This window comes from Pyxicephalus adspersus, chromosome 9, assembly GCF_032062135.1.
Source record: "Pyxicephalus adspersus chromosome 9, UCB_Pads_2.0, whole genome shotgun sequence".
In the NCBI taxonomy this organism is placed as follows: Eukaryota; Metazoa; Chordata; class Amphibia; order Anura; family Pyxicephalidae; genus Pyxicephalus; species Pyxicephalus adspersus.
Genome location: NC_092866.1, coordinates 42,261,825 through 42,277,242, shown reverse-complemented (window position 1 = coordinate 42,277,242; position 15,418 = coordinate 42,261,825). Strand labels below are relative to the sequence as shown.

The following is a 15,418-nucleotide window of genomic DNA, read 5'->3' as shown; positions in this document are numbered from 1 at the left end:
CATGAATAATTGTTAAAGCTGTGTAACCAATGGGCCAGGTGTCCAACTATGATCCAAGTATCCCTTTAATAATAATAAACCATATGCCCAGATTGTTTTATGTAGAGTAGAATTGATTAGAACCCCTTTTGGGTTTTTAATTTTACGCAGGGTCCATATGAGCTTGATAGAAACGGTAATAAAAAATCTGCAACAGGTCTTGTGAAATGGTGAAATCGTTGTTACCAGGATATGAAGTAAGAGAACATTTTTCTAACAGACAGAAAGTTCAGATGGCACTGAAAATATGACAGATCTTCAAAATTTTTACCACTCTATCAAACCAAAAACATACTAAAAATCTGAATATAAATGTATTTAGATGTATATGGTTGCTACTATTTATAAATATTCTTTATGTATGTTTGTGTATATACTATATTTTTTTGTTTGTTTTTTAAATAAAGTTTTAAAGATCACTTTACCTGGGCAAGTATGTATTCACAATCTCCGCTAAAGCTGTAGCGTTTGCCATCAAAGGTGATGTAGTGTCCATCCCCATACACAGCACAGGTAGCCAAGCATGGGTTGTTGGTACACTGCCACATCCTATCCTTACAAGTGCTATGCAAAAAAAGAAATAGAAAAGAGATGTTTTTCATCTAGTTAATAAATACATTTATTTTACTTAGTATGCTATATTTATTTTTCATACCAGGTGTTGCATTTCATTTTAATTTGTTCCCCTGGCTGGTATGTGGCATCATTGTGAATACATGGGCAGTCATCTTCTTTAATACAACCTCCTTTTCCATCAGCAACCAAACCAGCAGGGCACACACATCCAGAGATGCATTTTGCACTGTACTATAAAAAATGAATGTCCAATATCAAAAGTAAGATACAGTAAATTCATGGTTTCTAATTGTCATTACTTCTTTAATAATTCTTTTCTTTATAATTCTTTTTATATTTTTTGTGCAAGGATTAGAAGACTTACACAAGCCATATCCAAGGTCTGACAGCTCTTCTGGCACTCTGAACCTTTGGCACCAACTGTGGCATTCTTGCAGTCAAAGTAAACCATGGGAGATTTGCAGGCTGCAAAGATAATGTAAAAAGTATGATATAGTACTATTTCATAAATGTTAAAATGTATTATTAAATAAATTATTATTTGTACACTGTATTACAGAATCATGGCATAGGAAAAGTGGTAAAAATATGTTCAGCCTATTGTTGGCAAACCTATTATAGGTAGAGCGGAGTCATGAGAAGAGGTCTCCTATGTCATATAATATTCCATGATTAAAGGGTGAGCATAGGACACTTGTGGTAAAGGAGTGAACGATGCAGATGGCAGAGCACAGATGGAGAAGGTTACCAAGTTCGGTGGACACGTTATTGGCAGGGGAAAAAATGAAATTAAGACTTTGTCTACAGTTCCTGGGCTGAAATGGTTTAAAATAAAGTTACAGGTAAGTGGGAAAGAACACGTTGTGTTAGTCTGGTGCCATTATGAATTAGGTTTAATTTCAAGTAAGCAAGTAAACATTACCTGGTTCAATACTTCCAATACAGCTCAGTTTTCCCTGGGTACAAGTGCTATAAAAGAAAGAATACAATATATTAGGGCAAAATGAATCATGTATTATGTGGTAGTGGTCAATGTCCCAGTAGATGTAGTTTACAGATAATGCACATGACTGAAAACTATATCCACCAGAAAGGCAAAAACAGATCATTATCATATAATTAAGGCAAATTAAGGAAAGGCTTAACAAAAAGAATAAAATGTGATGATAATCTTTTTCACTGATATTTCATATTGTTGAAGTTCGTAAATTAGACAATATTGACCGGTGTTTCTCAACTAGGTTTCTGTGGAAACTTTGGGTTCCTCCAGAGGTTGTAGAGGTTAGATGATGTAGATGATAAATTTGTGTCAGTTTAAATGACACCAATGATCTTTTTGGCTATCCACAAGGGTGACATTTTTCCAAATACCCAAAGTAGGGGGCATTCTTCTTTTTGACCACCACACTAATATACTGCGAGCTGTGGATAAAGAAGTTATCGAAGGATTGCCCTGAAAACCTGGAAGATATTTTTAGTTTTCCCCCATGTTAAAAAGGTGAAAAAACACAGATAAAGACACTTACCACATAACACCATTGTCATGAACAACTTCTCCAGTAGGCACAGGGGATCCCTTATAGTAACATGGGCAGGCAGCAGCAGGGACACATTTGCCACTGTCATCCATGTAAAATCCTTTGGAACAGGTACAGCCATCAACAGGTACAAATTCAATACTGCAGGTGACATCTGGTTCACTAAGGGAACGGCAAGTTGGCTGACAGGTATTGGTGGAGTAGGTGTAGTTCAATGATTTGGGGCAATTGTGCATATACTTAGCTGTATAGAGAAAAAAATTAACATGAAAAAAATTATTTTGATTTACATTTATTTTTTACAGGGCAAGTATTAGAAAGACTCACAAAAACCTTCAAAAGGGAATGAGGACAAATTCAAAAATAAATTTACATGGTTTTCATAAACTTCTGGGTAGAATTGGAAATTTTAAACAGATAAGATGAAAAAAGCACTTACTACAAACATTGTCTCTCCATCCAGTCAGTATGATTCCCTTGGTAGCACAAGCCCGGACGTAAGAAGAGAGGGAGGCACACATACAGTCCTCACTTTTCTCACAGTTACAGGTGTCAAACATGCAGTTCTGACAAGAAACACAGAAGTTTTGGTCAAATTGCTATTATCAATTCCCCAAATATTAAGAAATACTCAGAGCAGCCTGAACCTCAAGGATTTATAACGAGTGTGGATAGGATGGGATTTGACACCGTCACTTTTACAGTCATGGACAGTATAGCCAGTGTATATCTAGCAAATTTCATACATATATTACTGTTGATCAGTGAAATTTAAATATTTTAAGGAACCTCTGATAAAAAATGTAATGTATTTCATTCTACAGCAATTAGTTTGTGGAGAGAAATAATTTTTTTGCAGAATCCTAATATGCCTACTTTTGGAATACATTCACTACTTGTTATTGAAAATACATACTTAAAATGCAAATAATTGTTAATATTTGTTTTCTCTTTTTGCTTACTTGTTTGTAGACCTCAGGATTAACAGTAGCATGGCAGGAGGCAAATGGTCCGGTTGGATCAGAAATAAGACCACACCAGTGTTGAGCATACTTCTCTGTAATGTAGAAAAGCAGAAATGTTTCAAACTAGATTATACCATTTTTTAGATTAGAAGTTATTCCCTAGTTTTAATTGATATTGTTCTTTTTTTACTTTGGACAGGATACAGAAGGGTTCACATTAGGGACATTTTCCCTAACTTTTTGGTAGGACGAAATTAAAAAGAAAATAAAAAAAAATAATAAAAAGAAGAATGACTGAAGTTCTACTAATTAGTAATTCACTTTGCATTGTCACTATTCTATGACATAGAAAATATATCAGCTGTAATGAAATTTAATTGTATTTTTTAAAGAGAAAGGAAATAAAAATGTTGTATTTACTCTCATTAGAGGAAGCTCAGAAGTTGCACCTCCTCGTAATTAAACAAAAATTCTCTCTTCATAATACCATTCAGAAAAGAAATCTTACCATTTTCCACACTAAGGGAACAAGGATCCTCATAAACATTTTTGACATTTGAACAGGTTCCCTGGGTTTTCCAAGTGTTGGCAAAGGATGCCGCAGTGCCTTCAATTACACCACTGATTGTTTGGAAGTCATCAGCTTGCTTGTCATTAAAGTTTCCACAGAGACCTAAAATGATTTCCCAGTTAAAAAAGAATAGCACTTAAACTGGCTTTCAAAACAATAAAAAAAAAATGTCAAACATACCGCATGTCTGGCTCTTGTAAGATGGGTTGAGAGCAATATAGACCTGCATGAATGGAGTGAGCTGAGCCACAATTTGAACTCCAATATTGGTGTGAACAATGATGTAGAATGAGGAAGGTCTGAAGATGGTGACATTGGCTGCAAAATAAAATGTCATCATTACCTCCTGTACAAAACCTTTAGACATTAACTAGCTCCAAAAATAACTTATTAGCATATTTCCCCAGTGGATTATACCTGCAGATACGGGCAGTTGAGTGTAGATGCTGTTGACAAATACGCTGCCACATGGCTTGATTACAATTATCTGTTAAAAAAAGGCAACAAAACAATATGATTCAGCAATAATATAGACTACATTCAGATTACCAGAAGTTTGAAAATGAGTATAATTTTCTGAGGATAATTAGATAATTAGAGGATAATTAGTCCCAGACATCTTTTCAAATTGCATACTTTATTGCTTGTAAAACAATTTGAGATGTTTGTCATGTATTTATAATATGGACACTTACAGTTTCTCCTCCATTAAGGATGATAGTTGAACTCTTGAGGCAAGTTTCACTTTCAGTCAGACCACATTTACGGAGTTCTGCCAATACAATGAAAGATTCCCCATTGCATGCCTACATAAATAGAAAGAGTTTAAGTTGCAATATTTTAACAGACCTATACATGCTATACAAACATACTAAAATACATAAAAAAATAAGTAAAAATAAAAAAATGTATAATTTATGTAATATTAAAAAATAATATATATATATTTTTGTTCATAATTATATATACACCAATGTGTAAGTGTTTGTTTATAGTGTACAAATTTATGTCATATATAAAATATGGACGTGCCTTGGATAGAACATAGTTGCAGTCACCATGAATGCTATAATGAGTTTGATCATAAGTAGTAATATGGGATCCTCCTTCAATGGAACAACTGGCTGGACAGGGCAGGTTGTTACATGACCACTTTCCTCCTGAGCATGTGCTAAAAAATGAAAAATAAATCAATAAAAAATGCAACAAATTCAAAATACTTTACACCTTTAATTTTATCAGAATCATATGTAACAGCATATAAACAAATACAATAAAGTAAAATATTCTATGTTGCAAATGAGAAGCATTATGTGCAGTCTTGAAAAGCTGAAATAGTATTTGGCAGCGAACTTGTATGCAAACAAATCATTTTTCTCTAAGTGAGAGTCCTAAGTGAGAAATCCTTTTAAAAGCATGTTTAAAGTAAATATTACATGCAGGAGTGTTTGCTTCCCGCAGTGGGTAAATTACTGCTAGTAAAACAGAAAGGTCAAGAGTAGTCAACAAAATAAATCTCTGGTACTTCCGTAATATTTGCTAATATATAGAAAAGGAATAGTGTACAACTCCCAAATTACTAAATAATTACAAATAAAGCACACACACACACACACACACATATATATATATATATATATATATATATATATATATAAACATATTCTACTGGTAAATAAATAAAAAGCATCTTGGATTTTGTCCTTTTTAGGAAAGCTTTTAACCCCTTCCTTTCAAAAAAAAATATTAATTACTAACATCTATAAACATATAAGTAGCTCTCCATGATAAACATTTTTAAACATAGATAAACAGCAATGCTTTTGTTGACCAGCAATAAATTTTTATCAATTTAAATTTGGAAAAGTAAAAAAAAGCTGCTTTGTTCAAAGTATTTACAGTACTTTCAGTGTACATAAAATGTTTGTTGTTTGTATATTGTACAATTTATCATATATCCTGGGAATTAAATAGTAAATTCATATTTCCAGAGAACACAATAATCCATCTACTAAGTAACACTTTTAATCACTAAAGGTGGACTAAATCCAAAATGTACAGAGAGGCACAGCAAGGCAGATTATCTCTAAGAACCAGTTTTATCTCTCCAAGCCAAAGTCAATATTCTAAAAAGATTAGAGTCAAGCTAAGAACAAAGCTTATCAGGGTGGTGGTATGTTACAAACCTTTATGCAATATAACTTATCTATTAATCAAAGTGGGGAATTTGCACTTAAACACCCAATGTTTGAATGTAGGGAGTTGTTACTATTAAACTGAGCCCAGGCTTATAATATGATTCGCTGTGTACTTTTTCTTTACGCCACCCAGTCGGTGAGAGGGCTTCGGCAGGCAAAGTTTTATTAAAAGTAGAGATAAAGGTTCAGTAGCTGGTAATTCATATTTTTATGGAGTTAGTAATATGGCCTATTAATATCCTATGCAGGCAAGAGGAAGAGTACTGTGTGATTAGTACTGAAGTGACTGGAGTACTGGAGGTTCTTCCGTCTCCTTACTATACATGAAATGACTTGGGAGTTCAAGTAGTCTTATGCAGTTAATTTGGTTAAATTGTTGGGTTATTCATAGATATGATAGGATTCGTGTGCACTAAAAAATGGAATTTGGCAATGTTCAATTTCCTTTTCTGCTCTTCTGATATGTTTCTAGAATCCCCATCAGTCCATAAGTAAGTTTTATCTTTCTAGAATTTGCCTACTCCATGCCCAAAATGCCAGCGCTTGGACCTGAGAAATGGATGAATTGTGGGGAGACAAGGGGAAAATCACCTATTTCCCTATACCTGGAAGTACTGGTAATTTGTTGGGATGCCAACAATACACTGGTGGTGGTTGGTGAGGAAGTGCAGGGAAAGGAACGTAATACCAACCTCCAAAAAAACAAATTTAGGATGGGCAAGGTACATGTTCACTGTAAGAGCACTTGTGCATTATAAATGGTAAAAAAAAAACTCACCAAGCACTGCAAGGTGTTGCATAAGATGTTCCAGCAGCATAGGAATTGCTATTGAATGTACAGGAGCATTTTTCAAGAGGAACACAGCCAGAATTGTTAATATCATCAAATACAGTTCCTGTAAGGAAGATGGAAATAATATGTCTTACATGTATTTACAGTGGATTGTATACAATGGTTTATTTTACTCTTAAGGTTACATTATATAGTTACATTATATAGTTTACTCTTAAAGTTACATTATAATAAATTACTATAGATTACGCACCTGGAGGACAGAAGCAGCCTTCCATGCAATGGTTCTCACAAAGAACTGACCTCTCTGGGTTTGTACAAGTATCAGGACAAGGAGATCCACATTCCTGGTATACCATATTGTAAGGACAACCTTTGGCTGTAGGAATTTAATGGAAATAATGCATTTAGTGCTTATGTACTTTGTTTAAAATGACATATTTAGGATATATTACCACCACTGGTCAGTGATTTAATGTTTTTTTATTTTTTGTTTTTATGTTTTTTAGTTGAAAGGGTAAAAGATAAATAGAGTAACATACGGCATAAATCTTTTGTCCTCCAGTTTTCTGGGTGTCCTCCAGCATGGGCACACTGCCGGGAATATTCAGCAAAGGTATCACACAGGCACATTGCAACATCTTTGCTCCCACATCGGCACAGATCTTGAACACAAGCATCAACATATTGTTCTACAGCCACCAAAGCATTGCAGCCTGAGAAGGCTGAACTAAGAAGGGCCGATTCACAGGTCTTCTCCTGAAAAGCAAATGTGGGATCATAAGGATAACTGTGTACCATAAGTCAACAAATATCATCAAAATTGCTGCAATATTCATGACTTACATAGTCGGTGCAGTTGTTCTTAGGAATAGGTGCAACATCATGACACATTTCTGTGGGTCCATCCATCTTCTGTAGGTTTCCAAACTGAGCTGCTGTCATCTGGATGCCTGCAGAATAACACATGAGTTTCCAGTTATAGGATATTTTGCTTTTAAGATTATATTATTAGATTTAATGTGTTAGAAATAGTTTTGTTTAAAGCAACCCAGTCACCTAGATCTTCTAGGAAGACATACCTATCAAAGAATGTAAATACCTACTTTTCATGCCTGTTCTGCCAATCCAACACTTCTGAAAGTGCTAGTCTCCTAGGTCCCTGGCAGCTCTCACATTTTTTTCCTGATTACTTCCATGTTCTCTAAAGACATGGAGGCTAGCACTTAGAAAAAGTGAAAGCTTCAAGACTGATACCTTCCAGAGAGGAGTTTAGCAGTGAGGGAGGCAGAAATTGTGCAGGTAGTTCCCGAGTTAAAGACATCTGACATACGAACCATTCTTAGATACGAACAGGGGATTTCCTGCTTGTGTGCTGGATGGAGGCTTGATGGGGGGAGGGGGCAGTTTGCATGACTTGCAGAAGAAATCTTTTGCTAAACACAGCTGAGATTGTGGGTGATCTGTAACATCTTGAAACTCTTTAACAAGGGTGTAGTCATAGAAAAATAGGAGGGGCATGGTAACAGTAAAGGCTATTAGTGGCAAGCACACAGGGAAACCTTATACAGGGATCCCAAAAAAAGTGAGGGCCCCACTAATGACCAAGAAAAACTCTGCAGTTGTTTCTTTTTGCATATCAAAGCACAGCTTGCACCAGAAGTTAATGAATGTCCAGGCTACATACATTTTTTTTTTTTTGCCTTGTTTGTGATTAGCTCACAGTGAGATTTTTATACAGTAACTGACACCACGCTGCCTAATAATATGTTGAGACAAACATCTGTCCTAATTCTATATAATAAAATGTTGTACCTATTCCGAATTACATACAAATTCAATTTACGAACAAACCTACAGTTTCTATGTTGTATGTATCCTATGGACTACCTGTGATTATTGAAAGTCTCTATAATAGGCATTCATTTCCTAAAGGTCTTTAATTCAGAGAAAAGGTAACTTTAGTTCCCTTACTTACCATCTGTAATTCCCCTATAGCAAGATGTAGTATGAAATTGTGATTTGTTTCATGTACATTTTTGTGTTCGTATACTTTGTTTATAATAATTATATTACAAAAAGCGGTAGAAAAATTACCATTGGAAATAAACTCATTGTGGATAGAGATGCCGTTGAAATCTCCACACAGTCCACAGGTTGTGTTGGCGTACTTAGATTCTAGTTCCAGCTATAGAAAAAAAAAACATTTTAGAGGTAACATGGAAACAATAGGAATACATAACATGGGCAACCTTTTCTGCTTGCTTACCAAAAGGCTGTCATCATCATTCCACATAAAGACCAGACCAAGTTTAGAGGTTACGGTAAGGTATACACCGTGTTTCTCTACTTGAACTCCAGAACCACTAAAGGGAAGTTGGACCCTAAAAAAAATCAAGAAGTTATTAGTTACTATACTGTTACTTTCTGTCCAATCCTAGTTAGTTTATATTTTGTGCATGCCTGATCATAAAAAAGTCCAAAGCTCCTATATATAACCATACACTTTTTCAGATTTTGGATGGGGAGACTGGGCCTTAAAGATCTATCTTAGGTCCTATTATTGATAGGAAATGAATGTCACTTTCTTACATCAACAGAGTCATTTTAGTAGAGATGAGGAAGGCTAGTACCTCTGGGAGTTTTTTTGCTGTATGTGTTTCTGTTACAAATTTATCATCAGTTTCCATCTAGTGAAACCATTTTCAGTGGGGTAGCAAGCGAAAGGAATTATTAGAAATGTAACTGTGTATCAAAGTAAAAACCTAAAAGAGGTTTTAATAAATTCCATGCTACAATCCATGCTCCTATCCAAAGCCAGGGAAAATTTGGGGAAATTCTGACTTTTAGCAACATTTCCATAGTAGACTGTCTCAAACATTGGTTTTATTTAAAAAAAAAAACTTTACAGATAATTATTTCAGAATTATTAGCTTTTATTAGGATTTATACAAATTCATATAGAGGAGGCTCAACTATGTATTCATTCTTTTTATCCACAACCATTACTGAAATGCTGTTACTAATAGAAACACTTTACTGTGTGCAAACTGATAGCTCTGGGACCTTAGAGTTTTTTCCTAAAAGTATTGACTTGGTCTGCTGTGGCTAAAGTTCATCCTTTGTGCTTAGTTGTTTACCTGTTGCCATTGATTAGAACTGTTTCGTGATCTATTTCAACTATCAGCCCATCAAGTTTCATGCTGATTTTCTCAATGGATGGGACATTGTCCACAACAGTCCGACGCAACTGGATGTTGAAATCCTCATAGGTGCTCTTGCAGTGAGAGGCAAAGATGTAATTACAGGTACCCGGGAAGTAAAAGATATCCCCATCAAAGTTCTTAAAGTGGAAGTTTCCCCAGGTGCTGCACACTCTATTGTTGTGTGCCACATTCAAAGCTGCAAAAATGTATAGGAAATAGGTCATATTTATTACAGCACTTATGTCACAAACTTTACATAAATATATAATCCAGGTAAAATCTTCTCTACTTACCCTTCACTGGAAGGTTATTAGACACCTGAATCACTGATATTCTTGGTGCTCCAGTGATTGAATCTGAAAAAAACAAAAAATAATTTATAGTATAGTATAGTAACAGAGAACAACTGTCTATTTCAATTTTCCATTACCCTTTTTTTTTTAGAGTTGTGGCTATATAATGATGTTTGATATCCTGTATTGTATATGGCTGCATGGTGTGAAGTGAACTTTGTGAGTTGTGTTGTACTGAAAAATAGTAAGACTAGTTCTAGCCTGGAATATGCAGAGAAGGGCAACTAAACTAATTAAAGTAATGGAGGAATTAGCTGAACTGAATCAATTCTGAATCAATTCTCCCTTGAGAAGAGACATTTAGGGGGATATGATCACCCTGTATAAATATATAAATGGTTCACAAAGGACAAAAGGGCACTCTTTGCGTCTGGAGGAAAAGAAGTTTAAGCCCCGGATAAGGAAGGGATTGTTGACTGTAAGGTCTGTGAAAATGTGGAATAGGCTCCCTCAGGAAGTAGTTTCAGCAACTACTATAAATTGCTGTAAGAAAATCTGAATGCTTTCTAGAAGCACATAATGTAACTGGGTATTAAGGCTATAAAATTAAAATACCAATGACTGTTGATCCAGGGAACATCCGATTGCCCCATGGAATCAGGAAGCAATTTTTTCCCCTGTTGAAGCAAATTGTACCAGGGTTTTTTTGCCTTCCTCTGGACCAACTATGTCTTATATGGTTTTATATCTGGCATATGTTTATTTCCCTAGTGGTTAAACTTGATGGACTTATGTCTTTTTTCAACCTGACTTACTTTGTAACTATTTAAGACAATAAAGGAACATTTCAGTGACCTTTCAAGAATAGAAGTGAGCCATAGCAAACACATATCCACAGTAATAAATGATACAGCTTTGCTTGGCACATCGTCATATGTAATATTTCAAAAAATATCTAACTTCTTTTATATGTACTGCTTATTTACCGCCTAGTCATATATGTAACAATAATGAAAATATTTTTTCAGCCCTCTCTTTGTTGTCGCTTAATGACAATGTCTGTATAGTGTAACATTGCATATGACATTATCAGGGACTTAAGACTGATAAATAGCAAAGTGTTAATTGATGCTTCATTCACTATAAGCTTGTGGTGTGTACCATTTTCCCATCTCAGAAGTATATATAGGAAAATCAAAGTGGGAGCTACTTCTAGTGTATCTAAAACTATTTTTTTTACTACAGACACTTAGGACTTACAGCTTTGTTGTTGTTGCTGTTGTTGTTGTTGTATTAGTTGTTGTTGTTGCTGTTGTTGTATTAGTTGTTGTTGTTGCTGTTGTATTAGTTGCTGTTGTGATTGTTGTTGTACGGTCTCATCAACAGTATAGTCATATGTCTCTGTTTCAGTCTCATCTACGGCATAATCTCCATATTGTATTTGAGCTACAACAAAAGAAAAAGGAAGAAAAGAAAATCTTCTATAAATACTGAAATTACAAAGAATTCAGTAAACAGTATTCAAACAAAATCTAAAACATTTTAGAACACAAATGATTGTTTAGGCCAAGTAACAATATGTTTTTTTTAAAAATAAGACCTAATTTTGGATTTTCATATTATACTTCATCTTCATGGTACTAGGCCATACTTGAGGCGCATATAACTGTTGACATACTGATGTGACAGGAAAGACTGTGCAACAATTGTATGTGTTAAACTTATCTATGTTCTAGTATCCTTTTTATTACTCCTCTTCCCCAGCATTACACCATAGTCTCATACTTACCTGAAAGATCCATAAGTAGATGCTAAACTGGCACTGCAAAACTCATCAAACATTTTTTAGGGTTGTTCTAGGCCAAAATCCTATTTTTTTTATTGGGGAAGCTAACTGTTCTTAGGATGCATATTAGATTGCCTTTGCATGAACCACAGGACCAGTTAAGAGAGTTTGCTGTGACAGCTGTGTAGACCACACAACGTGGATTTAGCAAATGCATAAAAGTGCAAGTGTAAATCTCTGGGGAAATGCTGGGGTGGGTGAATTGTAGAATTACACAAAACTTTAGTTAATCTTTAAAAATTCTGTCTATGGTAAATCCTGAGTTTTTAATATACTATGGGGCTAGAGTTTATTTATATGTCCTGCTTCATTATCTTATATGCTCATCCTTTACATATTAGCCATAAACCATAATAGCTAAATAACATTTTTCTAGCTTTGATTGTTATTCTTAACACATATGAACCAGCTCAGAAATTTTTTATTCTGCTTAATAAAAGGTAAACCTATTTCTGTTAATGGAGACCAAACTATAGCATAACTATCTCCAGATATCTCCAGGTAAAAAAACAGGTATAAAGACCACTTGACGACCTCAATCCAAAGATCTAGAAAAGAATATTATCTCAATACACAAAAAAAGATTTCTTTAGCAATCCTCCAATGTAATCAGGGCTAATGATGTTACTATTTTTTGTTTTAGAATGTAAGATGTTTCTATTTAAAATTTAATACTCCAGTGAGCAAATTTAATAATAATTTTTTTTAGTTGCAGGTGAGTTATTGAACCTAGTGGTTTATCAAATATTTAAGGACATCCATGTTAAGATATTTGTATTTTTTATGGGTCTATACAAATAACCCTGAGATTACGAGAAGTGTGATCCCTCTGGTAGCCTTTAACATTTGCAAGAATACAGAAGTGAAAAGAGTAAACCCAAGGGGGATGGGAAGGAAAAGGTCCATGATGGCACCACAATAGTTCCCAAGAGATGCCAGTAGCCAAGGTATGGCTTAGCTTGCTTCATTTTCCTCTTTATCTGAAAAATTGCTTTTTGTCCAAACCAGCTCTCTACCCAAGACACATCTGTAAACGTTAATTTTTAATTGGTTGCCAAATGTATTGGCACCCCAATATACTGCCTTTCCAAAAAAAAATTATACAATTTAAAGGAATAATAATTTAAAAGAGAACCATGTCACACTCCTCTACTGGCAGATTCTCTGCAACAGCCTGTTGGGTATCTATTTTAATAAATAATGCTTCCCTTTATTAGAGTAAATCCAAATCCCCCCAAAAAATTGAAAGGATGGGGAGACACCGTAACTAAGAGATGGGGAGACACCGTAACTAAAATTATGTGAAAGATTACATCAAGTATTTGTTCTCAGCTGTGTGTATATTGTGTACTCTTAGCTCAACATCATCTCTGCATGAATAGTAACTGGACAAATACCTATTGAAAAAAAAGTATGTGAATGTATATTTTTTCGGAAAGTCTATCATCCATGTACTTTAAAGTAAACAAGTCAGGACACCAAATTTGTGAATTTTTTAAAAAACTTTTAAAGGGCTGTTAAAAGTTGTTCACTTAAAAATAGTATAAAAGTTATTCACTGAAATATTTTAATAGCATACTGTAATTGTAGCATACTGTGTTGTTTGGTAGTAATATTAAAGTGATTACTACGACTAAATTACATAATCCTTTATACACACTTGTCTGTGTTACACAAATAAACCTGCTCTAACACTAATTTATTAACAGGGAAATCACAAGGACAATTGCATTCTTAATTGCAAACTTAAGGTTTTAACACTTATGTTTTTATCACAACAATGCTGATCCTGATATAGTTATGCCCAGGTGATATCATCCACTCCCTATTAATACAAATTATACAAAGAAATTGTATGTAAAAAGAATATTTAGTGTGATATCAGTAAAATAACCAAACTGTGCATAAAGTTCTTCTAGAAAACTATGTTTGCATTTGATTAAAATGTATTCTAATATATTATAATTATTATATTAGTAATTTAGTATTATAGTTTTATATTTTCATGTTACTTATGCATTAAAGAAATACTAAAATTCTATTATTTTTTTGACATCTGAATTGTTCATCATTACTAAACTAAAACTAGTAAAAATATTGCTTAATAAATATTTTGCAAAGTATAGCAAACTGCGTTGAAAAAGTAATTATTTTATTCTGTATATACTTTTTTAGTTTAGAGGTACTGATCAACTGCTGCAAATAGAATCATTTAAAAAAAATTCACGTATAACAGGCATTACTTTCCAAAGTCACTATTTTAGTAGTATGGTAATACCTTCTTCTAAATGTGTGCATTATTAAAAATAAAATATACCTAAATAAAATAGAAGTCCTGTTACTGGACTTCTTAGTGGAAAAGTCATGGAAAAATGGGTGAAAATACTTACCATTCAGTGGGGCCAAGATGACTAGTAGGATCCACAGCGGGACCCTATTGGAGGTCCCCATCTTCTGAGTAGCTGAGACAGCAGAGATGAGGGTTGGTATGGAACAAAGCTGGACAGTCCTGTGGGGATCTTTATATACACTTCTTAAGGCATCTTGGAACAATGCCAAGATTGCTCCACACAGGTAATCTGGGAGGAGTAGCTGGTCTCTCCTCTACTTGCAGGTGTAAGGGAGGATGCTAGAACAAGGTGTGGACTGTACACTCTGACTATGTATGTATGCTTATATTTCTTCTTGAGAATTTACAGTCCAAAGAAACTAGATCCAAAATACATAGAAAATAAATATCTTAAATGATTTCTAGTTAAATAATATTCACACTTCGTATTCACACTTTTATGGCCCATTTAGACTATTATGTTGCACAGGTTACCACCATTTGTGTGATGTGATGCCACTAATCTGCAGTGCATTGTATTGTGCTGCTAAAAGTGCTATATGTGGTTTCTTTTTTGGTGTGTTATGGTGTGTTAGGCAGTCCATTCAAATTAAATAGGCTGCCAAAACACAATACCCATGTGCGAACAGACTGCAAAAATGTATTAGGCTAATAATGCAATTATTGTTTTTTATTTAAAAGTTAAAAACAAACATATAACGCACACTTTTTTATTTCAGATTTATAAATTGAAATACTGAGGAGTTATTGGAATTTTTAATATAAAAACGCTTAGTAGATTAGGTAACATGTTCTGTATTTTAAGCGTATTAACTTATACTGTACAAATGGTTTAATTATTATTTGATTTTTGCTCCTGCCTTTCAGTTTTTGTGAAATCTGTATAAAGGGTAATTTCCCTTTTGGTAGTTTCTGGGGTGGTTTTAGGTTCTGTCAGGGGGTTGATTTACCAAATGAATTAAGGCTCTTCACAGCAAAGTAAATTTTCTCATTACAAGAGATATTTAACTTTGCTTAGTGAATGAGATTAAGCTCTGCTGATT

The 15,418-nt window shown here is 34.2% G+C and overlaps 1 protein-coding gene across 1 annotated transcript in view; it reads right to left on the bottom strand.

The window, feature by feature from the left end:
- The window catches only part of LOC140337716 (mucin-5B-like), a 47,665-nt gene extending 33,157 nt beyond the window's left edge, over positions 1-14,508 (bottom strand). The window contains exons 1-22 of the mRNA XM_072421517.1: positions 14,416-14,508; positions 11,440-11,625; positions 10,180-10,242; positions 9,821-10,082; positions 8,950-9,064; positions 8,778-8,868; positions 7,527-7,633; positions 7,223-7,439; positions 6,934-7,059; positions 6,666-6,783; positions 4,722-4,860; positions 4,385-4,495; positions 4,107-4,176; positions 3,870-4,007; positions 3,627-3,791; positions 3,116-3,210; positions 2,593-2,719; positions 2,142-2,397; positions 1,538-1,584; positions 980-1,080; positions 695-846; positions 465-603 (exon numbers count right to left, since the gene is read on the bottom strand). Of these exons, the coding sequence (XP_072277618.1) occupies positions 465-603; positions 695-846; positions 980-1,080; positions 1,538-1,584; positions 2,142-2,397; positions 2,593-2,719; positions 3,116-3,210; positions 3,627-3,791; positions 3,870-4,007; positions 4,107-4,176; positions 4,385-4,495; positions 4,722-4,860; positions 6,666-6,783; positions 6,934-7,059; positions 7,223-7,439; positions 7,527-7,633; positions 8,778-8,868; positions 8,950-9,064; positions 9,821-10,082; positions 10,180-10,242; positions 11,440-11,625; positions 14,416-14,476 (2,886 nt within the window). The 5' untranslated portion in view covers positions 14,477-14,508. The remainder of the gene's footprint in view (positions 1-464; positions 604-694; positions 847-979; positions 1,081-1,537; positions 1,585-2,141; positions 2,398-2,592; positions 2,720-3,115; positions 3,211-3,626; positions 3,792-3,869; positions 4,008-4,106; positions 4,177-4,384; positions 4,496-4,721; positions 4,861-6,665; positions 6,784-6,933; positions 7,060-7,222; positions 7,440-7,526; positions 7,634-8,777; positions 8,869-8,949; positions 9,065-9,820; positions 10,083-10,179; positions 10,243-11,439; positions 11,626-14,415) is intronic.
- Between the last annotated feature and the right edge of the window lie 910 nt (positions 14,509-15,418).